This window comes from Peromyscus californicus, unplaced genomic scaffold (assembly GCF_007827085.1).
Source record: "Peromyscus californicus insignis strain IS unplaced genomic scaffold, ASM782708v3 Scaffold_16__1_contigs__length_79575227, whole genome shotgun sequence".
In the NCBI taxonomy this organism is placed as follows: Eukaryota; Metazoa; Chordata; class Mammalia; order Rodentia; family Cricetidae; genus Peromyscus; species Peromyscus californicus.
In genome coordinates, this window is record NW_026294458.1 from 75,430,807 (window position 1) to 75,457,703 (window position 26,897).

At 47.8% G+C, this 26,897-nt stretch overlaps 1 protein-coding gene across 4 annotated transcripts in view; it reads right to left on the reverse strand.

The window, feature by feature from the left end:
- Hlcs (holocarboxylase synthetase) overlaps nt 1–26,897 on the reverse strand; it is a 198,659-nt gene that overhangs the window by 140,904 nt on the left and 30,858 nt on the right. For 3 of the 4 annotated variants that reach the window (XM_052741250.1, XM_052741253.1, XM_052741252.1), the window contains 3 exons: nt 15,238–15,400; nt 14,083–15,017; nt 9,384–9,566 (listed from right to left, as the gene is read on the reverse strand). In XM_052741250.1, coding sequence (XP_052597210.1) covers nt 9,384–9,566; nt 14,083–15,017; nt 15,238–15,400 — 1,281 coding nt within the window. The remainder of the gene's footprint in view (nt 1–9,383; nt 9,567–14,082; nt 15,018–15,237; nt 15,401–26,897) is intronic. The other variant, XM_052741251.1, reaches the window with a different exon arrangement.

Genomic DNA, 26,897 nt, shown 5'->3' on the forward strand with positions numbered 1-26,897 from the left:
GCACACCTAAAAGATCCCAAGATTCTTCATTTTGGGGGAAAAATGTGCATGTGCTCCCTAGATCTGAGCAGGAAGCTGGACTGGGGCAGATCTGCAAGCAGCCTGGGTTCCTCAGAGCATGGCAGCTCCCCTTGCTAGAGGAGGGAACGGTCCTCTTCTGCACCCTCCACTGACAGGTGACTGTGCGGGGTGGGGGGTGGCCCTGCAGACTACAGTGTACCTCTTCCTTGTCACCTTCCTCAGACAGAGGCATTGCGGGAAATGGAAATAAGACAGCTTTTCACTGGAAAGGAACTGTGGGTTTGGCTTTTTTCTTTTAAATAATATTACATTTTTATCCAAATTAAATATTTACTTTTCCTATACAACATCACAGAAACGGGTTCCTTCTCTGTCTTTTGCTTATAAAATCTGTGTCTCCCACAATCATACCCCACAGTGACACTGAATTCCTGCCAGCTCCCGGTCCTCTGCTGGACAGGAGGCTCACATGGAGGCCACCATGTAATGCTAGCCCATAATATACCCTACATCAGCCATGCAGCCCGTCTGCCCGGCCCTTCCCTGGCCCCCTGTAGTGGGCACCACGTATGAGTTTATTCACAGAGAAGCAGTCCGGAGGGTTCTGGACCGCCCCCAGCAGGGGCAGGGTACCAATTCTGACTAGCCCCAGCAACGCCTTCCACTCCCACGGGTGAAAGCACTGAGAGGCCCCCACACCCCACCGCTGGAGGTCACCAACAAGCCTGGTAGTCACGTGACACTCCACTCACGGGAGTCAGGCGAGGTACTGGGAACACTACATCGTCTATCGCAGCGGTTCTCAACCTTCCTGACGCTGCGACCCTTTAATCTGGTTCCTCATGTTGTGGTGACCCCTCAATCGTAATATTATTTCGTTGCTACTTCATAACGGTTATTTTGCTACTACTATGAACCATCATGTAAATGTCTGTGTTTTCCGATGGTCTTAGGTGGCCCTGTGAAAGGGTCACTCGACCTCCAAAGTGGGTGACAAAGCCCTGCTCTAAATAATTAAGAAATTAATCATCTAGAGGTTGAGAACCTCTAAAGGTTCAGAACCACTGCTCTAAATAATTAAGAAAGATGTCCAAGTGTCAGTGTCTACAGAAGATCCAAACACTCAAGTCCTAAGTACATGTGGGATACTTCCAAAGTCTTAGGACACACACTAACTTATTTTTTTCTTTAGTTTTTAATAGCCTGTTTGGCTCATTATAAAAGTAACATACATCCATCGGAGACAATTTGAAAACTTTAAAGCATTATTAAAATTACCTTAAGCCTACTACGAGAATGTGTATGTATATATGTATGTATGCATGTATGTATATATGTACGTGTATATGTATGTGCATGTGTGTATGTTTATATAGGTGTGTGTGTTTGCATGTGTGTTATATATAAGTGTATGTGTGTGTACATGTGTGTCCACACCCCATAGCTCTTCCAGTCCTGTTTGGGTGGACACAGGTATGTGGCATGCAGCGTTGACGGTTTTCAACACAGTGGACTCCACTGAGGGCTCTGCAGAAGCCCTTCCTTGGGAGGACAGCGCAAGTGTAAAAGACGCTCATCAGAAAGGAAGGCCAGCGTGGCCACGGGCGCCTGCCCCTCAGCAGAGCCTTGCTTCCTTTCCCCTTACACTCATGGGTCATTGTGGTGGGTTTTCGTGGGGGAGTCCCATGCTGGTTGCGGGAAGTCTCAGAGCACGCTCGTCATGAACGCCCAGGGTCCACTGTTCTTTATACATCTCTTTCTATCACACAGAACCGTGGCGGGGGGGGGGGGGGGGGGGGGGGGGGGGGGCATCATAAATCTTCCGTGCTTCTTGCCGTCAAGAGCAGCGTCAGGGCTCCAAACTAAGTAAACACAGCTGCCTCGCAGTGAAGGTATTTAGATAATTTATTTATTTTGTTTGTTCACGTCCTGTACTAGAACAGGACTTAGTACCGAATAAATGTTGAATGAACGGATGAATTTTATGAACTGTGGCACTGAAATAATTTCTACAGACCCGAAAGAAAGTGCCACCAGTATAACAGAAAACGTCGAAATTACACTATGTGACACTGAGATCCGGAGAATCCATTCGATTTCTGGACTGCTTTATACCGTTAGAGGGGCCCGTAGAGGAGCAGCCTAGCTCAGCAGCGACACCATGTGGTGAGAGCGTGGATTCCCATGAGCAGGGCACTTCACAGGAAGCAGGAAACTGGAACGCTGCACAAATCCCTAACCTACAGTCAGGCAGCAGGTCCAAAAGATGGGAAGTGCCAAGGTCCTCTTCCTGTGACTTAATCCAGGTGGGGCCAGTGAGATCTCGGTAGAGATGCAGGAAGGAAGACAAAACACAGCTTAACCCCATCCCTAGCCTTTCCGGTCTCTATGTCGAGCCAACCCCACAGGGGTGAGATGTTTTAAAATGTCTCAGCCTCAGCATTGGGATGAAGAATCTTTTGGCTGCCCCAGAAAGGCCGTCTAATTCTGTTTCTATTTTCAAATGCATTTTCCTTATAATTGTTTGGAGAACTTTTGATCCAAGAAAACACAATACTTGATCAATACTGGGAAAGAAAACCCTGACCTCTGACCTCAACCTCTATAGCATATTCAGGGTACTCCAGAGTGTTGAGAAGCATCAAGCAACGGAGACACACCACAATCACACGTATGTTCGCTTATCACACAACAGAACTCAGCCAGAATCAAGCAACTGGGAGGCAGAATCGGTCCAGAGAGCTGACACCGAGTCCGTCAGGAAGACCAGGCCGGGGACCGAATGAGAAGGGAGCGCTTCTGAACACTATTCTTTCCAAGACTGTATGCAATCAGGTCCTCAGTGGGGAGAGGTCTTGTGTGCTGTATACAGAGCAAATATTGGCTTTCGCTCTTTTCAAGCATTTCATCCCCGTGGTTTCTGAGTGGGTAAATTAATGTTTCTCCAGTCAATTACCAAAGAGGGAAACACATACCACCCCCACTGCCACTGGCTGCCATGGGACATTTTAAAGAGTCAAATGCACTGTGTGTGTGTGCAATATGTGAACGAGAACATGCATGTGTGCGCACACGTGCAGAGGCCAGAGGTTGATATCACAGGTCCTCTTCATTTGTTGGCCACTTTATTTACTAAGGCAGGGTGTGGTGGTATTTTACTTGTACTGAAATGTGATTTTAATTGTATGTTAATAAATAAAGTTGTCTGGGGGTCAGAGCTATTAGAGTCATAGCAAGTGCATGGCGTCGGTGGCGCACGCCTTTAAGGACCTGGAGGGCGGTACATTCAGGCAGTGACGAGGCAGTCACATGTTTGGGTTTACAACCAATGACAAGGCAGAACAGGAAGACTTTAAGGACAGACACACAGGAAGTAGGTCCCTTTCGGAGAGCTCTCTTGGCTGGAGAGGATCCCTGAATCAGGAAGGGTGAGGCTCTTAGCTCTGACCTCTTGGCTTTCTTCTCTGAATTGGCTCTGTGTTTCTTATTTTATAAGACCGTTGGTTACATCTACATTTGGCGCCCAACGTGGGGCACGAACCCACGACCCTGAGATTAAGAGTCTCATGCTCTACCGACTGAGCTACCCTGAACTTTGGCATTATACACAGACTGGATAATGAAGGATATGGTTACCTTTCCTAGAATTTGACAATTAACCTAAAATTTTTCTTTCAGGATAAAGATAACTTCGCCCATACCCAGCAGGAAGCAATTTTAAGAATACGACGCCCACATTCCCAAAGAGGTGGTGTGGGGTGGGTGGTTTTTTGGTCTTTTTAATGGGTTTTGGGTCTGGGATAATTTTCATTGTTTAGGGGAGTTGGTTACAAGTTGTTGTCAAGGGTTAGGAAAAAAGCTAAGCAAAGGAGATTAGAGTTAAGGTTCTTGTTTAAAAAAAAAAGAGAAAGAAAGAAGAAAAGACAATTACTAGTTTTAAATACTTTACATTGGATTGGATTGTTTTATATTGTATACAAATTATATATATTGAAATTGATATTGTTAGAAAATGCTATATGTATATTTCTAATTGTACTTATACCGTTCATTTAACAATGCAATTTTCTGATCCTTGAATGTTATTATTACCAACTATTAGGATATAAAGAAATGAAAGTTAGTAGTTAGACATTACAATAGAAGTTGTAGTCATATTAGATATGTTTTAAAAATTGAGCAGATATATTTTAGACAGGTCATCTTCAAACCCTTCGGAGATCTACAGAATATGGCATTTAAAATGTTTTAATAACTTAGAAAATTTTTCTTTTTTGTTATGATTATGAGACATGTCAGCTCCTGGCAGTACCAATCTACTTCAGAGAAAATATGGACATTGAAGAAACTGCATATGGAGTTAACTTTCATTGTGGCAAAAGTTAGCCACTGGACAACAAAGTATCCTTGAATCAACTGCTGACAAAATGGACAGACAGGACATGAAACAAAGGACTACTGATTCTTGCCAAAACGAGTGTGGTTATGGCTTTATCAAAAGGCATCTTCTGAGGCCAGGACAATATGGCACCATCCCTGAAGTGGCCTTCGCAATTTGGAAAAGGTACAGTGCCCTTTTCTTCGAAGGCAGCTGAATAGGCAGTGGGCCGATGGCTTCTGATGTGCAATGGAACAGCAGCTGAAACAGTTATTCTTGAAGAGTAACTAAGCTCACGCCTCGCAATAGTAAACTGGCATTTGACAGAGGGATGTGGAGAAGAACGGGATGCTAAGATGAAGCCATATATACACAGCCAAGAATGGACAGCTGAATTAAAAAATCAACAACAATTTCCAGAATTTAAAATCCTGAATCATGACATGACACTAGTGGAATTCAGGTGTTTCTGGTACATGGACTGCTCTCACCCAATGTGAGGTTGAACTGTCGACCTTGTGTACATCCTACTTCACAAATGAGTCTGTCAGATATGCTAAGCCTATAGGCTGAAGATGATGCCCCAACACTGTGGAGAAACCTCAGGTGACTGTCCAGGCAGCTGGCTGTTTCTGTCAACTCACAAATTTTTTGGAAGTTGCTTGCATGCACTTTCTGTTTTTATTTTTGTTAGCTAATATTATTTCCTTCTTGGGTCTCTGAGGGAGTTGAAGATTAGTTAGTTATAGTTGAAGGTTAGTTAGTTATAGTTGAAGATTAATTAGGATAGAAAGTGAATTAGATACATTTTGGACTTAACAAAATAGGATAGATAATGAAATTATTTTCTCTGAATTTGTCAAATACAAATGGACTAGACATTGTTTAGACATTTATTACTTGTATATATTGTATATAGTCATTGTACTTTTGTATATAGTTTTTCTTTTGTTAGTTATAACCTTTTTCTTTTTTTTCCTTTTTATTAAAATAGAAAAGGGGAAATGTGGTGGTATTTTACTTGTACTGAAATGTGATTTTAATTGTATGTTAATAAATAAAGTTGTCTGGGGGTCAGAGCTATTAGAGTCATAGCAAGTGCATGGCGTCGGTGGCGCACACCTTTAAGGACCTGGAGGGCGGTACATTCAGGCAGTGACGAGGCAGTCACATGTTTGGGTTTACAACCAATGACAAGGCAGAACAGGAAGACTTTAAGGACAGACACACAGGAAGTAGGTCCCTTTCGGAGAGCTCTCTTGGCTGGAGAGGATCCCTGAATCAGGAAGGGTGAGGCTCTTAGCTCTGACCTCTTGGCTTTCTTCTCTGAATTGGCTCTGTGTTTCTTATTTTATAAGACCGTTGGTTACATCTACAGCAGGGTCTCTTGCTGAGCCTGGAGCTGGACAATTTGGCCTGTCTAACTGTCAGCTTGCCCGGGGAGGTCCTGTCTCCACTCCCCACAGGCTGCAATCACCAGCTGGGCTGCTATACCCGCCCAGCTTTTTATGTGGGCTGGGGGTGCCAACTCTGGACCACCTAGTGCTTGTGTATCAAGAGTTTGTCCAGGCTGGAAAGATGGCTCAGTAGTTACGAGCACTGGCTGCACTTCCAGAGAACCTGGGTTCAATTCCCAGCCACCACATGGTAGCTCACAACCATCTCTAGTGGGGTCTGATGCGCTCTTCTGGCATAAAGGCATACATATAGATAGAGCACTCATATCCATAAACAAACAAACAAATAAATAAATCTTTAAAAAAAAAAAACAAAGTCTGTCCACTGTTCAAGTTTGTTCCAGTCCAACTGCCATGTTTGTCCCCAGTCCAAGAACTGAAAAACTAAATGCCAATCTCTCTCCTATGTTCCTGTGACACAAACCTCAGTTTAGATATTTCAGCTGTACATGTTCTAAAGAATAGGCCTGAACCACAGTGCTCCAGAACCTGTTCCCCAGAAAGTAACCAGAGGCCACTTTTCCTCTTCATTTCTCTGCCAGAGCCAATAGGCCTAAGTCCCAAGACCCCACAGTCAGGACTTGGAAAAGGACAAGGAGGCCACTCGACGCTGCCCTCTGACCCTGGGCTGGGAGCCTCCACACTCACACACTCGATTTCATCTCCAGCTACAACCCTCGATGTTCTGGAAAGAAGTACAGAAACGGCCTAGGAGGCTCAGTCACACTCCACTAAAGACAGAATAACCCCGGCCCATGCGGCCCTGGGCACCTCCTCCACCGTGTGTGTCCTAAGGGCCTGAAGCCCCGAGGATTGGCTTTACTGGTGTTTTTATGCCGTAAGTCAGTGATGAGTTTTGTCCGATGAACTGAAGAGAAAATAGTGAAAGGGGCTGGTGTGGGAATTCCTAAGATGAAGGCACAAACGGAAGTCACGTGACTAACGCCCAGGAATGCACATCGGAAACAGTGCAAACGGTAGAGCTTGTCTTGGTGGCACCTATCTGTAATCCTAGCACTCAGGATGCTGAGGCAGGGGGATCACGGCAAGTTTAAGGGCGGCCTCTGTTGCATGGTGTGCTCCAGGCCAGTGTGGGATAGTGAAAACTTGTCTGAAATAAATAAATAAACTAGCTAGAAATTAGGTAATGAAAATGTAATAAAAGAATGTTTTTTAATGAGAAAGATCATCCTGTGTTGATGTTAATTTTTTAATTAAAAGCATTACCTTCAGTCTTCTTAGAGGAGGTACCGGGAACTTGTTAAGCACACCTGTTTTCAAACCCATTCAACCTCTCAACAACCCAGTCATCACTGCATTATCATTTAAACTGTGCGGTGTTCACACAACTCTCCCAAACACTTTCTCCTCCAGCCCTCACTCAACCTTCAGGCTCTGCATCTGTTCCTGTGAGTCGGTATGCAGCAGCCACACCATGTACAACTCTGCTCTCCTCCACAAACTGAGCCTGCCCGGGGACAGAGGCCACCGTGAGAGACAGCCCCTCCCCTTCTCACAGTGCGGCCGGCCGGGCGTGAAGGGTGTATTTTGTTCTTTTCAGGTGGAACAGGTGGGTTTGGTGCATGGAGGCCCTGACCACCACTGCTTTCCTGTGTGTTGACATCACTAACGCCACAGACTGGCCTGTTAGTGGCTGACAACAGGAAGAGCGCCACAAAATCATGTGTCACAGTGAATAAGAAACTGACAGCATGTCACCATGAAGGGATTAGTAAGAACACACACCTGGAGAACCTGGCAGCCTGCCCAAAATCCGGTATCCTTCATGGTCCAGCAGTGAGTGCAGGCCTGAGGCAGACTCCCAAACACATTCCCAACATTTCCATTTTACTTTTAGACATGAATGACAGACACGAAACCCAAAGCCTTCTTGCCACAAGATAGCAGACATCGGCACACAGCAAACAGAGGCTGTGATCTTCCCACTCCGAGGCTTGCTGAGAAAACCCCCTGATCAGAACAACTGGTTTTGATCCCAGCTGACTGCCGATTCCAAAACAGTTACCCATCAGGAGGCACAGGGGCCTGATTCCTGCACTCCCTCCCAAAGACACCAAATGCCAGAGTCTCCGTCATACAGAGCAGCACAGCATTTGCCTGTGGTTTGCCTATGCACATCCCCCAGAAGACTTGAACCACCTAAAACATTGCCAACGCTGTGAACAGCTGTTACACTGTACTGTGTATTGTTCAGGTAACGACAGGAAAAAGTCTGCAGGTGGGCAGGACTGGTGTTAGCTGTATACGTGTGTGATGTGTTTGAACGGCTGTGTGTGTGTATATGTGTGCTGTATGTGTATGAGGTGCTATGTATGAATATGTCTGTGTGTGTTCATACAAGAAAGGGTGAGCACGCGCCATGGCACACGTGGAAGTCAGAGGACAGCCTTGGGCGTCACTCTTCAGCCCTTTCCTTCCACCGTGTTGAAGACAGGGTCTCTTCCATTTATCACCATGCAGGCCAGGCTCGCTGGCCTAGGAGCTTTGGGATTCCCCACCTCTGCTCACGGCACACAGGAGCACACTACCCATCCAGCTTCACACAGGCTCTTGGGAACTCAAACTCAGGTCCTCACACTTGCTCTTTACGCAGTGAGCCATTTCCCTGGCCCAGTACAGGATCTTGACGTTTCTTTCAAATATTGAATCTACGGTTGGCTGCATCCACAGACATAGACGCTCCAGTGTGGAGCAGCATCTATGCTTTTGACATATAAGACAGAGCTCCATGTAGTAGGATATTACTTTAAGGAGTATTACTTTTGTTTATGTTGCATTTGTGTAACTCTGTGAAGCTGTGATACTGTGCCTTTCTCAAACACCTGATGGTCTAATAAAGAGCTGAACGGCCAATGGCGAGGCAGGAGAAAGGATAGGCGGGGCTGGCAGGCAGAGAGAATAAATAGGAGGAGAAAACTGGGAAGCGAGATCAAAGAGGTAGCCAGAGGAGGAGGAGGACTCCAGGGGCCAGCCACCCAGCCACCCAGCCACCCAGCCACCCAGCCACCCAGCCACACAGCCACCCAGCCACCCAGCCACCCAGCCACCCAGCAGGCCACGAAGTAAGAGTAAGATACAGAAGTAAGAGAACAGGAAAAGCCCAGAGGCAAAGGGTAGATGGGATAATTTAAGGAAAGCTGGCTAGAAACAAGCCAAGCTAAGGCCGGACATTCATAATTAAGAAAAAACCTCCGTGATTTATCTGGGAGCTCGGTGGCAGGCCCCCCAAAAGAGCAAAAACAAACAACAATAGCTCCACTTCCCTATAAAAGGATCACAAACCAGACTCCACACCTCCTAACTCCAGTCACTTCTACTTTCCTTACACACACACACACACCCAAATGAATAATATTAAATAATATGACATACTATTATTATGGTTTCCAAACCCAAAGTCAAAATAGAAATCAAGGCAGAAAACGGTCCTGACATTAAGGAAAGGAGTCACAGTTTGGAGGTGAGGCCACTGGAAGCATAAGAGTTCCCACTGAGCCCACACTCACCTCGGTGGCCAGCAGCAAGTACAGGGGTGTTAAGGCGGGAACCTGCCGGACATCACAGCTCAGGCCGAGGGTGGTCAGGATCTCCTTGAGGACTTCATGCCTTCTCATGTTGCTGGACTTCAGCACGTTAAAGTCTTCTTGGGTTTGCACCACGGAAGCGCTTGGAGGGAGCTCTAGGTACACCTGAAGAAAAGACAACCACAGGTAAACTGTGGGCACCCGCGTCAGAGAAGCGGCTTCCGCACCAGGTCTGATGAAAATCTGAACACGACCATCCGGAGGGGGACACCAAGAAACGAGAATACGAGGATTCGAGTGAGCCTCTTAAAACCATGGCTTCCCAGCTCAAAAGTCACGGTGGAACCCATGCCTGGGTGGTCACGGATTCTTTCCAGGACCTGACTTTTGTCCTCAGTCAACTGCAGGTCCTTGGGAAGGTCACTCAACCTGGACTAAAACATCTGGAAACATAATTATGCTGAGAATCCAACCGATCACATCACCCAACCTAGGGAGGCACGACGGGTCAGGCTGGGAACTTCCACTCTGCCTTGCAGTCAGCAGAGGAGAGAAGCATAGTCTTCACTCGGAGACTGTGTTCAGGACTTTGGGTGGATAGAGTGGACTTCCCAGACAACAGAGAGGCCTTCCTGACGCCCCCTGCACCTGACTGGATTCTAAAATTGAGGTCTTCCTACATGCAGTCCAGGTGTTAAAGTGTGATTTAAGATATTTAGGATGCACGCTGGAAGCCACACCAAGGTTATAAACATACAAACATCGCCAACAGCATCCCTGGCAGGATGAAGGACCACACTGGAACTTCTAGCTCCCGTGAAAGCGGATTTTAACTGCATGTCAGAGTCTACAGGTGCCAGAACATTCGGCAATAGCGAGGCACCCCCATGCCCGGTTTTATTTTGGTTTTCTCTACTGATTTTCCAACCGGAACACTGCAAGGCTCCAACAGCATGGTGCCACCACTCAATCCTCACCTAAGCTGTGACCAGAGCAAACACATTGTCCAAAATGGGGCAAATGCCGAACTCTGGGGCCAATCTGAACAGCTAGAGGACAGTGGCCAGGTGGTCCGTTGACAACAGGTGGGCCTGTCCCCCAGACAGAGAGACAGAGAAGAAAGGGGTCCCTGTGAGGGTCCAATCCTAGTCAATGGCCCACTTCGTCCCTCTGAGTACATGGCTGCCCTCTGGGCGAACCTCTCCAGGTGGCACCAATAAAACGAGCACCAGTTATGTTCCTACAGGAGCTCAAGGGAGCGAGGCAAGAGCAAGGCTGAGTGCACGCAGTCGCACTGGATGGTAAGGACACGAGGAACTTGTGCAGGGAAGTGTGCAAGCTGATTTGCACACGAGGAGGGTGCACAGAGGAAGGGTTTCCATCAAGCTGCAACAGGCCCCCAGGCCCAAAAAGGCCACTGTTAAAGTTGGGGAAACACTTTACTCGCTGTGGAGGCAGCTCAGAGGACAGTGCTTGCGTAGCATGCATGAGACCCTGGGTGCTGCCCTTTCAACTGATGAGCGGCCGAACAGCACACCTGATGCTGTGGATGTGGGCCTGTAGCCCTGACGCAAGTCACAGGCACTGGCTGGCAACGTTGACCGGTCTACACCCTTGACCTGGCCCCTTCTAAGCCAAGGCTTCTCAACTGGACTGAAAGTCTTAAGTAAAAATGTCTCTGGCGTCAAATGCAGAGACAGGTGGCTGGCATCCAGTGGGCAGAGACAGGAAGGTTGCTAAGTGCCTGTTGTCTACAAGGACCACACCTCACCACAAAGACTGACCTGACCCAAAACGTTCATGGGGCCGCAGCGGAGAAACTCTGCTGTGAAGCCTCTTCCCTCGGCTAAGCTGCATAAGCAAGTGAGATCTTTTCAAATCCAATTTCAAGCTGTGTCTGGGCAACTTCATGCCAAAACCTGGATCCATTTGATAATCGAGTGTCCGCCTTAACTCTTGGTTTAACGTCTCCCCAGCACGGTGGGTATGCGCACCACCAGCCCCTCTCCTCGTTACTGGGAATGCAAGGGAGGGACGGCCCCACCCGGTGAGCAGCTGTGCGCGCTGCCCTTGACGCACTTGGCCTTCTCCTCCCGGGTGACATCATTACTAGATTTACTACAGAGAGGAAGGCTATGAAACGGAGCAGAGAATGAGGAGCCTGCGCTGCAGCCTGTGACAGTACTCACTGGCTCGTTCCAGTGAGGCAGGACAGCAGTGGGCCGGAGGAGGAAACAGTGACCCTGCCACACAGGAGACTGGAAGTCATTTAGAACCCCAAGTGACATTCTAATCCCCTGACTCTGACTTATGAACCTGCATCATATTGCCCTTTTTTTCTTCCTATGGTAACATACTACAGTATCGAATTTTATGATAGTATTGGGGTCGACTTAAACGGCGCAGCAGACAGATGTGCTGTGAACTCAGAGAAATGGGTTGCGACGTGCCGAATCAATTTTCTAGTGCAAGTCTGTGTACAGAAAAAAAACTCTTCAAAACTGAAATATGGCTCCAGGAAGTGGGGTTTTCAAGCGAATTTTTTGAGAATGCATGGTTACTATAGTGACCATATTTGCAGAGGGAGAGATAAGAGGAGCATTTAACTAACCCATGTGGTCCGCAGCCTCACAGGAAACCTGCTGACTCTGTGTGAACGCCTGTCCCTGTGCGTTTTGAGCATTTCTGCCTGAGCATCAGCTTAACAAACAATAGACTCCAGCACAAAGAAAGGAGAGTTGGGGAGCTGGGGTGAGTGCTGGCCATGTAAGTGTCAGGACCTGCGTTTGGAACCCACATAAAGCCAGATTCAGCCTCTCTGATCCCTACTCCTATAGAGACAGAGACGGGACTGTCCCTGGAAGCCTGTGGCCCAGACAGCCTGGCATACACAGGAAGGAACAAGAGAATCTGTCACACAAGGTAGAAAGCAAGGACTGTGTCCACAGCAGGCCTCTGGCCGCCACACAAGAACCGTGACGTGTGCAGAGAGAGAGACACAGAGATTTGTTACATCTGTATGAATATTTGTGGGCCTGTATTTGTGCCACAGTGCCCGTGGAGACCAGAAGACAGAGGCTAATCTCCCAGAACTGGAGTTACAGACAGCTGTGAGCTGCCATGCGGGTGCTGGGAATTGAACCCAGGACCTCTGGAAGAGTAGCCAGTGCTCTTAACCACTGAGCCATCTCTCCAGCCCTAAGTATTCGGGTTTTAAATGTTAACAAGTCATAAGGAAAGATCAGAGACTGTGAAGATCTGTCCAACACGAAGCACGCGCATAACCAAGAGCATCACTTTAGTGTGACAGGTGCCGGTCTGGAGTCCCTCCTACCCTCTGAACCTCCCGAATTAAACAAGAACTTGATGACATTAACCAGGATGTGCTTTGAGGCAAGAAATAAATCATATTTTAGGAAGACGGCTACCAATAATGATTAAAATTAGGAAGAACTTTCTGGCTTGTCCTTGGTTAACCTGAAGGTTTGGCTAACCTTGCCGCCTGCCTTAGTTCCTCAATCACATGCAATCTGGTTGATCGGGGTATTCACCAGAGCCCTCAGCTAAGCCTTCCTCACACCAGAAACTTCTACACACAGCAGAAACTCAGCCAAGAGTACCACTAGTGCAACTAACCACTGGCACTGAGTTCGTGTGTGCGTGGGGGGGGGTGTTGTATGGAGTGTGTGTGTGTGTGTGTGTGTGTGTGTGTGTGGTATGTGTGTGTGGTATGTGGTGTGTGTGGTATGTGTGTGTGGTATGTGGTGTGTGGTGTGTTTGTAGTGTGTATGTGGTGTGTGTGTGTGGTGTGTGTGTGTGTATGGTGTGTGTGTGTGATGGATGTGTGTGTGTGTGTGTGTGGTGTGTATGTGGTGTGTGTGGTATGTGGTGTATGGTGTGTGTGTAGTGTATATGTGGTGTGTGTGTGTGGTGTGTGGTGTGTGTGTGTGTGTGGTGTGTGTGTGGTGTGTGGCATATATGTGTATGTGTGTGTGTGTGCGTGTGTGGTATGTATGTGTGTTGTGTGTGTGGTGTTTGTGTGTATGCTATGTGTGGTGTGTGTGTGTGGTGTGTATGTGGTGTGTGTGTGTGGTGTGTATGTGCTGTGGGGTGTGTGTGGGGTATATGGAGTGTGTGTGTGTGTGTGTGTGTGTGTGTGTGTGTGTGTGTGGTGTGTGGTGTGTGCATGTGTGGTGTGTTTGTGTGTGTGTGTGTGTGTGTGTGTGTGTGTGTGGTCTGTGTGTAGTGTGTATGTGGTATGTGTGTGTATGTGTGGTCTGTGTGTGTGGTGTCTGTGTCTGTGCATGTACACAAGAACATATAAGCTTACGGGTGGAGGTCACAGGACAATCTCAGCTGCTTTTCCTCAGTGCTGCCTACTCACTGGCCTGGAACTGACCACAGAAGGCATAGGGACTGTCCAGCAAGCCCCAGGGATCCACCTGTCTCCACCTCCCCAGCACGTGGATTACAGACACACACCACCATGCCTGGCTCTTTTCCTGTGGGTTCTGGGGAATCAAACTTGGGTCCTCATGCACAATTTTAAGGCACACACTTCACTGCTGAGCTGTTGTCCCAGCTGGACTTCTCGATGTCAAGCCTTAAAGAGCACATTCTGTACCAAACACCCTAAAGCACCGTACCCCATACCACCATTACATCAACACCACCCCCATACCTGGCAGAGAACGGCCTCCCCTCCTCGGCTTCCAAAAGGCACGTGCACAATCATCCTGTCCTTGTCCGGATTCTCTAGGTGGCCCCGGAGTTTGCCTTGGTTGAGGCCTTCCTCAAAAACACAGCCGCTGCTCAGGACACTGAGCCGTACCTCACTCCCATCAGCCTTTGAGAAAACCAAGTTCTGGGCTGTGTTCTGTAGCATGTCCCTGCTTGTCACCTGAAATCCACCAAACGTGAAAGAGGAAGACAGGCCCAGCACCTTCCCGCCCTGAGAGAGATAGGCCATGAACTTCTGGTGTATGTCTTCGGGGATAGATTCCCTGGTGGCAATAACCAAGAGCAGACAGTTGTCTGGCCATGGGTCCCTGAGAGCACTGTCTTCCAGCAGATGGTAGAGAGTGTAGCTGTCCGTGTCCACACAGTCGGTCAGGACAGACCGCACCTGCTGGAGCCGGCCCAGCGCTTCCTCGGAACTGGGGCCCACGTACAGCAGGATATTGGGTGCCTTTCCCGAAATGTTGACTCTCCTCCCTCCCCTTTCAGGGCAGAGTTCATCCGCAGCACCCTCCACACCACTGCTGTGATCAAAAGGAAGTTCTGGAATGTCCTCTGCAGATGCAAACCTCACTGACTCGATGGTACTGTTCTCAAGTTCCAAACACTCGTGGCAGCTGGACAGGTGGAGCTGATGGTGCTCAGCGGAGCTTTGCCCCAGGTCGCCATCCGCGGCAGGCTCACCCCCAGAGGCACAGCCCCTCCTCCGAAGGGAAGAGCCTTCACCAGCAGCCCTTGAGTCACCTTGGCCAGCATGCTCCATGATGCCCTGCACAGGCTCAGCCTCGAGGGAAGGTTCTGGGTTCGGCGGCAGGGCTTGGACTTGCTTGGTGGAGGCCTCGTTGACTTCCTTCACAGCGGGGTCCTTTAAGTGAACTGCTAGAGCACGGATGGGAGAGATCATTAGTCAACACTACTGATCAGAAACCCAACAAACTACAACGTGCCTCCTGTCCACCCCAATCCCACATGCATTACGGTGAGATCAACCCTGTCGGCTAAAACAGAAAGTAAACTAAGTCATGGCATTGGGAAGTCACGACAGCCCTCTGACGAATCACTGGGACACCCCGTGCAAACATGTTCTAAAGTCACTTACAAACAATCTTCTGGGCTATGAGTCCATTATCCATCTGGAGCCTCTCCTCCATAAACGCAACCCCGAGCTTGCTGAAGTTGTCCACGCTTGCTTTAGCAATTAATTGGTAGGGATCCCCGGGTCGGCAAGCTAACGGCAAACAACAGTCCGACCATTTTACAACCTGAGGACAGAGCAGGTGAGGGAGAAAGAGAAGCTGGAACTTTTCACATCTACAATGACCAGACACAACACTTTACCCTCAGGCTCCTCGGCACCATGTTACAGGCAGATAGACCGCATCCAGCAAGTTACTAGATATCGATACCACCTTTGATCAAGAGCAGAGGCGTGGGCTCAGGCAGCCTCATCCCGATGTGACTGATTGCAAAGCACCAACCAGAGCTGCCATTTAATGTAACTGGACTTGTGCCAGATGTGGTACCAGATGTGGTGATACAGGCCTCTCACACTACCGGCACCGAGGAGACTGAGGGTCTCAAGTTCAAAGACAACATAAGCCACTTCCTCAAAAATCAAAAGAGAACTGGGAGGTGGTCCATGGTTAAGAGCACTGGCTGCTTTTCCAGAGGGCCTGGGTTCCGTTCCCCGCACTCACACGGTGGCTCACAACTCTCTGTAACTCCAGTTCCAGCGAATCTACTGCCTTCAGGTGGCCTCCATGGGTACCACGTGGGCACAGACACACATGAGAGTGAAACACCCACACACGTAAGATTAAATGTAAAAAGTAAAATAAAAATAAGTGTGACTTGGAAATAAATAAGGTGGCCCAAGTCTCAGCTGCTTTAGGGCACTGAAGGAGAAAGGGACATTCTGCAGACATGAAACCTGACTGCCTTTTTGTGACGGGCACAGGACAGGAGTCTCCTGAACACCCTGTAATGTAAGAAGGAAACCTGCCCACCAGCCATTTTCAAGTACAGCCAGGGGCCAGCTGCAGAGATCCCCTGAGGGCACATCAGACCCCCGACTCCCAGAGGGCAGCTCCCTGTTACATTCCAGGAATCCAAACTGTCAAACACAGTGACCGGAAAGTCAGCACCGACAGTTCACGATCCCACCACTAGAGGGCGAGAGACACGTGAGGCGAGGAAAGCGCCTTCCCCCAGCTTCTTCACAAAGGAGCCGCAAGACCCACAGTCTCCGCGGATTCCCAGTTGAGCCGGAAGCCTGGCTGCGGACTCTGGGGAAGCTCCACTCACGCCGCTCTCTGGCCCTGTGCAAGAGTCTGTCCCTCTCAAGCCCTCTTTGTAAAGTAGGAAAAACGATAGCATCCCCTCAGGTCTGTGTGGCAAGGAGATTAAAGAGTGTGATGCTGCAGGGGGCTGGAGAGTCACCCCAGGAGCACTTCCCGCTGTTTCTAAGGACCTGAGTTCAGTTCCCAGCACCTGCGATACAACCCCTCTTCTGGTCTGATACACATACACATAAAAAAGTAATAAAACCAATATTTTATAATAATAATAAGAAGAAGATTTATAAAAGGAGTAAAGCTTAGGCTAAAGTCCTCAATTAGTCCGAGTTGTAACAATCGGCAGCCAGGAGCACAGACGGCGGCCTCTGTCCTTCACTCCCCAAGACGTCCTCAAGGGCAGACTGCCCCCCCCCCCCCAGCTCGCAGTCGGAGGTACAGAATTCTGAATTCCAATTTCTACGTTGAGGAGATAAGATTTTAGAATAAATTTCCTACTGGAAAATCACAAAAAGAATACACTGCTGAAATAACCAGAAATTCAAACACAGAAGACTGACGATGGATCCCCGTCTCAGCCCATTACCCAAACTGGGGCAAAGACCTCAACTTGAAAGAAGAAAACCGTGCAAACTGTCAGAACCCAGGATCAAATGACAGTTTCTCAGATATGACACTAGAAGTCTAGGCAACTTAAGAAAAAATAATAATAATAAGAGGCTGGAGAGGTGGCTCAGTGGTTAGAGCACTGGCTGCTCTTCCAGAGGACCCAGTTCAATTCCCAGCACCCACATGGCCACTCACAACTGTCTGTAACTCCAGTTCCTGGGGATCTGACACCTTCACATCAGTGCACATAAAATAAAATTAAAATGAATTATTTTAAAAAAAGATAAGCGGGAAGTTCCCAATGCCTTTTGCACATGAAAGGACACTATCAAGAGAGTGAAAAGGCAACACTCAGAGACTGGGGGATATTTGCAAATCACACCGAACTCCTACAACCCACAGTGAGAAAGTAAACACTGTACTTTCAAAGTAACAAAGTAGAATTTGAATACATTATTTCTCAAAAAATATAACATGCAAATGGCCAAGGAACAAAGTAAATGCAAACCAAACCACAGGGGAAGATCACCTCTGCACCCACGGAGCTGGCTAGCGTAAGAACACGGGCTCCCGGTGGAAGATGAGTGGGAATTGTAAACCCAGGACTCACACGTGGACAGAGAGAACCAATGACCTCTGACCTCCACCTGTGTGTGCTCCACGGCACATTTGTACACTCACATACACTCACACACTGGTACACACACAGAGAGAATAAATGTAATAAAGTAAAATTTTAAAAAAGAAATTGGAATGAGAACAGATTGCTGGGGTTGGGGATTTAGCTCAGTGGCAGAGCGCTTGCCTAGCAAGCTGGAGGGGGGGGGGGGGACAGATTGCTGATAGAGATACAAAACGGTTCAGCATCTTCAGGAGAGAATCTGAGGGTTCTTCAAAGAGTTAAATATTGAATTATCACATGACCAAACAATTCCACTTGAGTATGTACCAAAGAGAATTAAAAACAAATGCCATGTACACATTCACCCTGTGCATAAATGCTCACAGTACTATACCTAATCCCCTAAACCAAAAATAACCCAAATATCCTGTAATAGATGACTGAATAAAATGTACATCCATAAATGGACTAGGAAGCATTCATTAAAAAAGAGTTGAGTACTAATACATTACAATACGGGTGAATCATGAATATCTTAAAAGATGCTGTCTCAGTCGGGGTTTCTATTGCTGTGACGAAACACCACGACCAAAACCAAGCTGAGGATGAAAGGCTTTACTTGGCTGACCCTTCCATATCACAGCTCATCATCGAAAGCAGTCAGGGCAGGAACTCAAGCAGAGCAGGACCCTGGAGGCAGGAGCTGATGCAGAGGCAATGGAGGGGTGCTGCTTACTGGCTTGCGCTCCATGGCTTGCTCAGCCTTCTTTTTATAAAACCCAGGACCACCAGCCCAGGGATGGCACCACCCACAATGGGCTGAGCCCTCCCCGACCAATCACTAAGAAAATGCCCGACAGACTTGCCTGCAGCCTGATCTTATGGAGAAATTTTCTCAGTTGAGGGTCCCTCCTCTCAGATGACTCCAGCTTGTGTCAAGTTGACATAAAAACTAGCCAGCACAGATGCCAATAACTAAAGGTCATAAATGATCCTACTAATGGAGCAAAATAGGTAAATCCATAGTGAGAACGTCGATTAGTGATGGCAGTGGATGAGGGGCCGGTGACTGCTGGCGGGGACAGTTTCTTTCCGAGGTGGGGAAGGGATGAGAACTGTAAAATGCTGCTGGGACTATATCAGGAACTACTTAACTGAATTGTATACATTAGAAGATAAGTCTTATGACATGTAAATTACACAGCAACTTTTTAAAAAGATTTATTTTTTCATTTTTTTATTATTATTATTTTTGTTTGTTTGTTTTTTCGAGACAGGATCTCTCTGTGTAGCTTTGTGCCTTTCCTGGAACTCACTCTGTAGCCCAGGCTGGCTTGGAACTCACAAAGATCCGCCTGTCTCTGCCTCTCAAGTGCTGGGATTAAAGGCGTGCGCCACCTCCGCCCAGCTTTATTTTATTTTTATGTATGTGTCTGTGTGTATATGCACACATGCACACTGCTGCCTTCAAACACCAGCAGAGGGCGTCAGATCTCCATGGAGCTGCATTTCAAGATGGTTGAGAGCTGCCCTGCGTAGGTGCTGGAAATCCAACTTCAGTACTTACTGTGATACTTTATTTGTACTGAAATGTGATTTTATTTGTATGTTAATAAATAAAGTTGCCTGGGGGTCAGAGCTGATAGCAAGCCATAGCAGAAGTCGGGCGGTGGTGGTGCACACCTTTAATCCCGATCACATGACAGGCAGATCTCTGTGTGTTCAAGGATACCACCAGCATTGGAAACACACGCCTTTAATCTCAATACCAACCATAGAAGACCTGGAGGTCTGTATGGATGGGCAGTGACGAGGAGGTCATGTGGTTGGGTTTACAACCAATGAGAAGGCAGAACAGAAAGTCTATAAAAAGACAGATACACATGAAGTAGCGCTCTTGCTGAGAGGAAGGACGCTGGGCAGCGAAGGGTAAGCTCAGCTCTCAGCTACTGCTCTGACCTTGTGGGCTTTTAACTCTGCAATTGGCTCTGTGTTTCTTATTTAATGAGACTGTTCATCTACACGTGCTGTGCAAAAGAGCGTCAAGAGTTCAACACAGCGCCTTCTCTCCAGTCCCACACACGAATCTTTTCAGGAAGATGGTAAAGACAGTTGGCTGGTTCCGAACTCTTCAGGACAGCCCAGCCAGTAAGAGACTCAAGCGTGACAGGCTAGACTTGAACCCTGTAGTCTCCGGCTCACTGAGCTGAGCATCTCTGGTCTCTGAACAGATTTCCTGTCCATAGGACGGATGGGATAAGACTGCCTACCTGAAAGCTACCAGGGAGGCTTATATGGGACTCTAAGAGCCAGGTGCACATGGGTGCTCTGGTTACCCCAAAATGTGAAGTTCTCAGAGCGTTTTCTCAGGGCACAAAACACGGAGAAAGTGAGAGTCAGATATTACAACGGTTCCTGGCCCTCCAAGACTCAACCTACCACAGGAGATTTTATTCCTTAGTGTGGCTGACATATTATGCACCCCAATAAACTTATCTGGAGGTCAGAGAACAGAACAGCCACTAGACAGACATAGAGGCCAGAAAATGCTGGCACACACACCTTTAATCCTCTCACTTCAGAAGCAGAGTTCAAGACCACACTGGAAACGGCCAGGCATGGTGAGACACACCTTTAATCCCAGGAAGTGATGGCAGAAAGCAGAAAGAATATAAGGTGTGAGGACCAGGAACTAGAGGCTTTTTAAGCTTTTAAGCTTTTAGGCTTTTAGCAGCAGTTCAGCTGAGATCCATTCGGGTGAGGACTCAGAGGCTTCCAGTCTGAGTAAAGAGGATCAGCTGAGAAGTTGGCAAAGTGAGATTAGATATGGCCTGTTCTGTTTCTCTGATCTTTCAGCGTTCACCCCAATACCTGGCTCCAGGTTTGTTTTTATTAATAAGACCTTTTAAGATTCCTGCTACATCTGGTGCCCAACTTGTCGGGCTACGAATTAGCTGCAGAGCTGGTGAGGTGAGGTTGGCTGGTGGCTTTCCCTATTTCCCTGATGTAAGGCTTTCACCCCTATATTTGGCTCCGTGTTTTTTATTTAATAAGGCCATTTAGAAATTCGTCTACACCTTAGTAGTCTCAGAATTTAAATTGAGCTGAATTTTTCCTTAGAGAAACAACAGAGGGGGAAAAAAGAAGTTAACAGACGCTGTTAAAAGACTCAGGGGGAATAGTCATAAACACAGGACTCTGGTCGGTAACTGACAGACATGTGCAGAAAGAGAAACCCAAGAATTTTCCTTTACATAAACTCAGAGCCTCCCTCCACCTCATCACCTAATTCTCTGGTCTCCCAGACACAGCTTCACACATGGGCTTCATCCCCCTCACACACTCAAAGAGCTCAGGCCCAGCCTTCATCCCCACCCCACACACGCACAGAGCCCACACACAGCCTTCATCCAGAAGGTCCCAGATATGCAGTGTACAGTAGAATTCCATATTTCAAAACTGACCTCTTACTAGGACATGATGGCTCATGCTGCAATCCTAATATTTAGGAAGCTGAGGCAGGAGGATCACCCTGAGTTCAAGGCCTATCAGAGCTACAGAGTGAGATTCTGTCTTCAAAAACAGTCTTTAAACTGCAAATGCATCTACACACACACACACACACACACACACACACACACACACACACACACACACACACACGCTCAGGAATGCCACACACATACAGGAGAGAAAGAAGAAAATACATAAAAACACGTAAAACCCTGGTCACTTGAATGCTAGTACACCAGTTGAAGCATGCACTAGACAAGCACCGTGCTGATGCCCGGCGTGGGAATTCAGCAAGGTTGTCTTGGAAGGAGACTAGGAAGAAGTGCTAATGTCCAGGCAAGGGCGGGTTTTTCAGATGAAGGTTCATGGGAGCCCTGGCTCCCAAGTGAGGCAAACAAGTGAGGCAAATGGCATGGCTGGTGTCAGCCGCTGCCAGCCAGGAAAGTGCTCAGTCAACAGAGCACTCAAACTGCCTCTGCACCTGCTGACTTCAGGTAAAAGGAGCTGCTGATTAAATTCTCACAGAAGGAAGAGAGATGCGGGGGAACAAAGGAAGGGCAAGAACAGAAGGTCGCAGAACAATACATCCCTGATCAACCTTGCCAAGCGTCTCCTCACCTAAATGCACTTCCTCTCTCTAAGGAACAAGGTCTGTGAGCCACGGACCATGGAAACTCCTTCGAGCATGCAGGGGTTTCCGATCAAAGAGAAGCCACTGTCATTCATACTTCATGGGGCGTGGGGTGGGGGTGTCACCTTCCAGTCAACAGAAGCCAACAGGACACTTCAAACTTGCACAGGGAGATGGGAGATGGAGACAGAGGGCAGAGAAGAAAAGGGAAGCCAAGCCAAAGTCTGGCCCCAAAGATCAAAGCTAAGGGAGCCGAGGCTGGTGTGGGCACAGACCTCCCTCCCACAAACCACAGACAGAACTTACCTGATCACGGAAGCCCTGAACTCCGTGTCACGACTTAGGACGACGCCCAAGGATTCTCCACAGTACTCCACTTAAAACTCCGGTCCCAGAAGCAGAGAGTGAAACAGCAGATTCCATAGAAACCCCTATACGCTGCCCAGCCACCCGACTGGATACTATGCTAATTTCTATGATGTGCCATTTGTCGGCTTCCTACTCGTCCGAAAAAACACTGGGTTCCTAAAAGTTCTAGTTAGCGGGACGGTGGCGAATGCATGGAATCCCCACACTGGGGAAGCAGGAGGAGAAACGCCAGTTCGAGGCCAGCCTGGGCTGGGTAGTGAGACCACGCCTCAAAACATAAAAGCTGGGCACGGTTGGTACACACCTGTAATTCCAGCACAGAGAAGGCTGAGGCAGGAGGATTGCCGCCAACGTGAGGCCAGCCTCAGCTGTATAGCAAGATCGTATCTCAGGAACATGAACAGAAAGGAAGCAAAACAGGGGGTTCCAGGAACAGATGGGGGTCAGGGGTGGAAGAGGATGAACGCACAGCACGGGAGGGAGTAGGAGTCTGTGGCTCGGGAACCATGTCAGATCCAGGTGCAGACATGGAGCGTCCTCCCCAGGCTCACCCGCTGAACCCTTGGTCCTCAGCTGCCGGCACTTCTTAGAGAACTGTGGAAATTTTAGAAGGTAGTGGGCCCTGTCTCGTCTCAGACCTTTCTTCCACCCTCCCTGTCTCTCTCTATACAATCAGGTGAACAGCCTCTGACGCACATTCCTGCTAGAATACGAGGCAGAGTTCCAATTCCCAATTAAAGTGTATGTGGCCTTTTTTTTTTAAAATTGGACTGCAGCAATTCTCAACCTGTGGGTCTCGACCCCCATGGGGGTCACATACCAGATACTTACATTACGATTCCTAACAGTAGCAAAATTATAGTCATAAAGGAGCAATGGAATAATCTTATGGTTGAGGGTCCCCACAACATGAGGAGCTGTATCAAAGGGTCGCAGCATTAAGGAGGCTGAGAAGCACAGGTTAGAGTGTCCTGCCTATTTGCCATATTGCTTAAGAATATTCAATTTGCCAGGCAGCGGTGGCGCACGCCTTTAATCCCAGCACTCGGGAGGCAGAGCCAGGTAGATCTCTGTGAGTTCGAGGCTAGCCTGGTCTACAGAGTGAGATCCAGGACAGGCACCAAAACTACACCTGTCTCAGAAAAAAAAAAAAAAAGAATATTCAATTCTGCCACATAGTAAATAGTAAAACATACTCATGATTTAAACCCCATATATTTTATCTTTTTTAAAAGAATTTTAAGATTTATTTATTTATTATGTATACAGCATGTATGAGTGCAGGCCAGAAGAGGGCACCAGATCTCATTACAGATGGTTGTGAGCCACCATGTGGTTGCTGGGAATTGAACTCAGGACCTCTGGAAAAGCAGCCAGTGCTCTTAACCTCTGAGCCATCTCTCCAGCCCTAAAAGAAATTTTTTTTAATGCATATGGGTGTTTTGCCTGCGCATATGTCTGCATATCACGTGCATGCCTGGTGCCCTCGGGGGCCTGAAGAGGGTATCCAACCTCCTGGGACTGGAGCTACAGATGGTTGGAGATGCTGAGAATCGAACCTGGGTCCTCTGGAAGAGTACCCAGTGCTCTTTAACTACCGAAGCATCTCACCAGCCCCCTACATACCTATTTTGTGATAGTCATAAACCTGTAAGGCACACTAAGACAGACCAAGTGGGACCTGTGTGTGCTGACATGGATAGAAAAGAGTGACACCGGAGACAAAAAGCCACAGGTCCCCAAGTGTGACAGTCAATCCTCATGCTCAACTTGATTGGCTTAAGATCATCTCTGAAGCACACCCCAGGGCTCATCAACGGAGGAGGGAATTCCCACCCTGACCCTAAGGGGCTCTATCCCGTGGGCTAGGGCCCTGACTGAACAAGAAGCAAAAGGCAGACGTACGCCAGCATTCTTCACTCTCTCTGCTTCCTGACTCGCCACAACGTGAGCTGAGGAGGCAGCTTCACTCCGCTAAGGCCGCAGCCTCAGACCCGCCAGCATCATCCTTCCCTGCCATGACAGACAGTCTCCTCACGGTGTGAGCCAAACAAGCCCTCCTTTCCTGGAGTTCTTACTTGCCAGATACTGGGCACAGCAGCAAGAAAAGCACCAGACACAAATCACGCTGCGTCTAGATCTGAAGTTACGTCATCCTCAAACCGACCAAGAGCCTCACATATAGTCTACATAAAAATACAGACAACGCGGGTTCCAAGCAGATGGCTGCTAAGCCACAGCTACTGCAGGCACACGTGTGTAATTGTGGCACATAGGTGCATGATATAGTTTTGATGTTGAGTGACACTTGAGATAATGCTGCGTGCTGGTATTTTAAAATGTTTAAAGATACTTGCAACTGTAAACAGGATAAATACATTCAAAAATCTCTTTAAAGGTGATTGTAAATGTTTGCTAAACTTCAAAGAATGCCAAGGTAGACTTAAAACCCCAAAGATGGCCAGGAGGTGGCTCAGTATGTGAAGGCACTTGCCATCAAGCATGGTGTCTTAATTAAGTTTCTAGTGCTGTGATAAACACGTGACCAAAAGCAGCCTAGGGAGGAAAGGGTTGACTTGGCTTACAGTCCACCATCAGAGGAAGCCGAGGCAGGAACTCAAACCGGGAACTCAGAAGCAGGAGCTGATGCAGAGGTCTTGGGGGGGAGGGGGCTGCTCACTGGCTTGCTTCCCATGCTTGTTCAGCCGGCTTTCTTGTAGCATCCAGGCCACCTGTTCAGGGGTGGTACCACCCACAGTGGGCAAGGCCTTCCACATCATTAATCAAGAAAATATGGTTGTGGGATGTTTTGATCACACTCTGACACTCCCGAGACTGCCAATAAAGTTAAACCTTGAATCAGAGGGCGGAGTCAACATTCAGCTGGCCAGAACTAACCACAGAGTTTTTGGCCGACCCAGATTAGGATAGAGAGACAGAGGAAGGAATAGAGAGGGGCTTAGAAAGATTCACGGGCCTTTTCAATCTGGAAGTGTAGAGCAGGGTCAGCTGATCCATTGCTCTTTGGATCTACCAGGTTTTACTCCAATATCTGACTCCCAAGCTTTATTTATTAATAGAACAATATAAGTAATTGCTTCAAAATACCCTACAGATGGGCTGGAGAGATGGCTCAGCGGTTAAGAGCACTGGCTGCTCTTCCAGAGGTCCTGAGTTCAATTCCCAGCAACCACATGGTGGCTCACAACCATCTATAATGAGATCTGGTGCCCTCTTCTGGCCTGCAAGCATGCATGTAGGCAGAACACTGTATCCATAATAAATAAATAAATCTTTAAAAAAAAAAAAATACCCTACAGACTTGCCTACAGAAAATCTGATGGAGGAATTTTCTCAGTTGAGGTTCCCTCTTCCCAGATGACCCTAGCTTGTGTCAAGGTGACAAGAATCTAATCAGGGTATGGTGACCTGAGTTTGATTCCTGGGAGACACTTGGTAGAAGGAGAGAACTGAGTCCCTCAAGTTATCCTCTGACCTCCATACATGCTACAGCATGTGCACACACACATATACACAAATAAATAAATGTGGTAAAATAAAAAATAAATACCCAAAGAAGAATAGGCAACCATATCACACAAGCTTTTCATAGATTAAAAAAAAATAATAAAGTAAATATAAGCAATTTCATGTGATTTAACTAAATGATCATTTGCTATTTGTTTTTAAAATAATTCTTTCAAAAGTAAGTATACCGACAGGCGGTGGTGGCTCATGCCTTTAATCCTAGCACTTGGGAAAGAGGCAGGAGAATCTCTGTGAGTTCCATGACATTCAAGCCTATCCAGAGAAACCCTGTCTCATCAAAAAGATATTGTCTCAATACTTAGTCTCCTGATACCAAACACAGTCAGCCACAAGTACTGCTGACTAGACTCAGTTTAACAAAACCTTTTCCTGTTTAGAAACTCAAAACCAACAAATGAAAACCATTCATTTGTTCCTCTGGCAACCAGAAAGGATATGAGTATTGAGCATCAGTTAAAACGTTGCCACTCAGCCACTGGTGGCTTTGCCACTCGGCTTCCACTCCTTTCAAAAGCAACAATGGAGGTAAGAGGCTCTAAGCATCAGGTGAGCCGTGTGTGAGACATCTCCACGGACCTGACCAATGGCCTTGCCCTTGTCATCAAGTGTAGAAGGTCAAACGAAGTTTTGTGAACATTCTGGAGAGAATGCGGGAGTCTCAGGACACCAGCCAGCTCTCGGGCCTGCTTGCCAATCCCCACTCACACCAGCCAGCCAGTCTCTCTCTCCTTTCCTGTCCTTCCCATCCCCAGTTCTCCTTCCAGACCTTGCACACCGCTCAAGCGTCCCCTGGTCTCACCTCTCTCTTTTCTATTCTCTCCTCCCAGCAGAATGTCTTCTGGATGATCACCAAAAGATAAGGATCCCACGAACTCAGGTGTGAGCAGCGGGGTCCCCAAAGGGCAGGCAAGAGGCACACAGTGGACAAGCGAGAGCGGGAAGCCAAGCCTGGCTGGCCACAGTCAGAGCCAGGAGACCCCCAGGCTGGGGGAGAGGCAACCGACCGCCACCTTAAGGACAAGGACTGCACTTCATGGGCAGGTTGCCACCAAAGCTTCAGCAAGAGCGGGGTGTGCTCCGGACCAGAACTCTGGCCATCGAGGGGAAAACCAAAAAGAGCCACAAGACAAGACAGGACAGATTCCCAGTTTAGACAGAAGACTCAAGGCGTG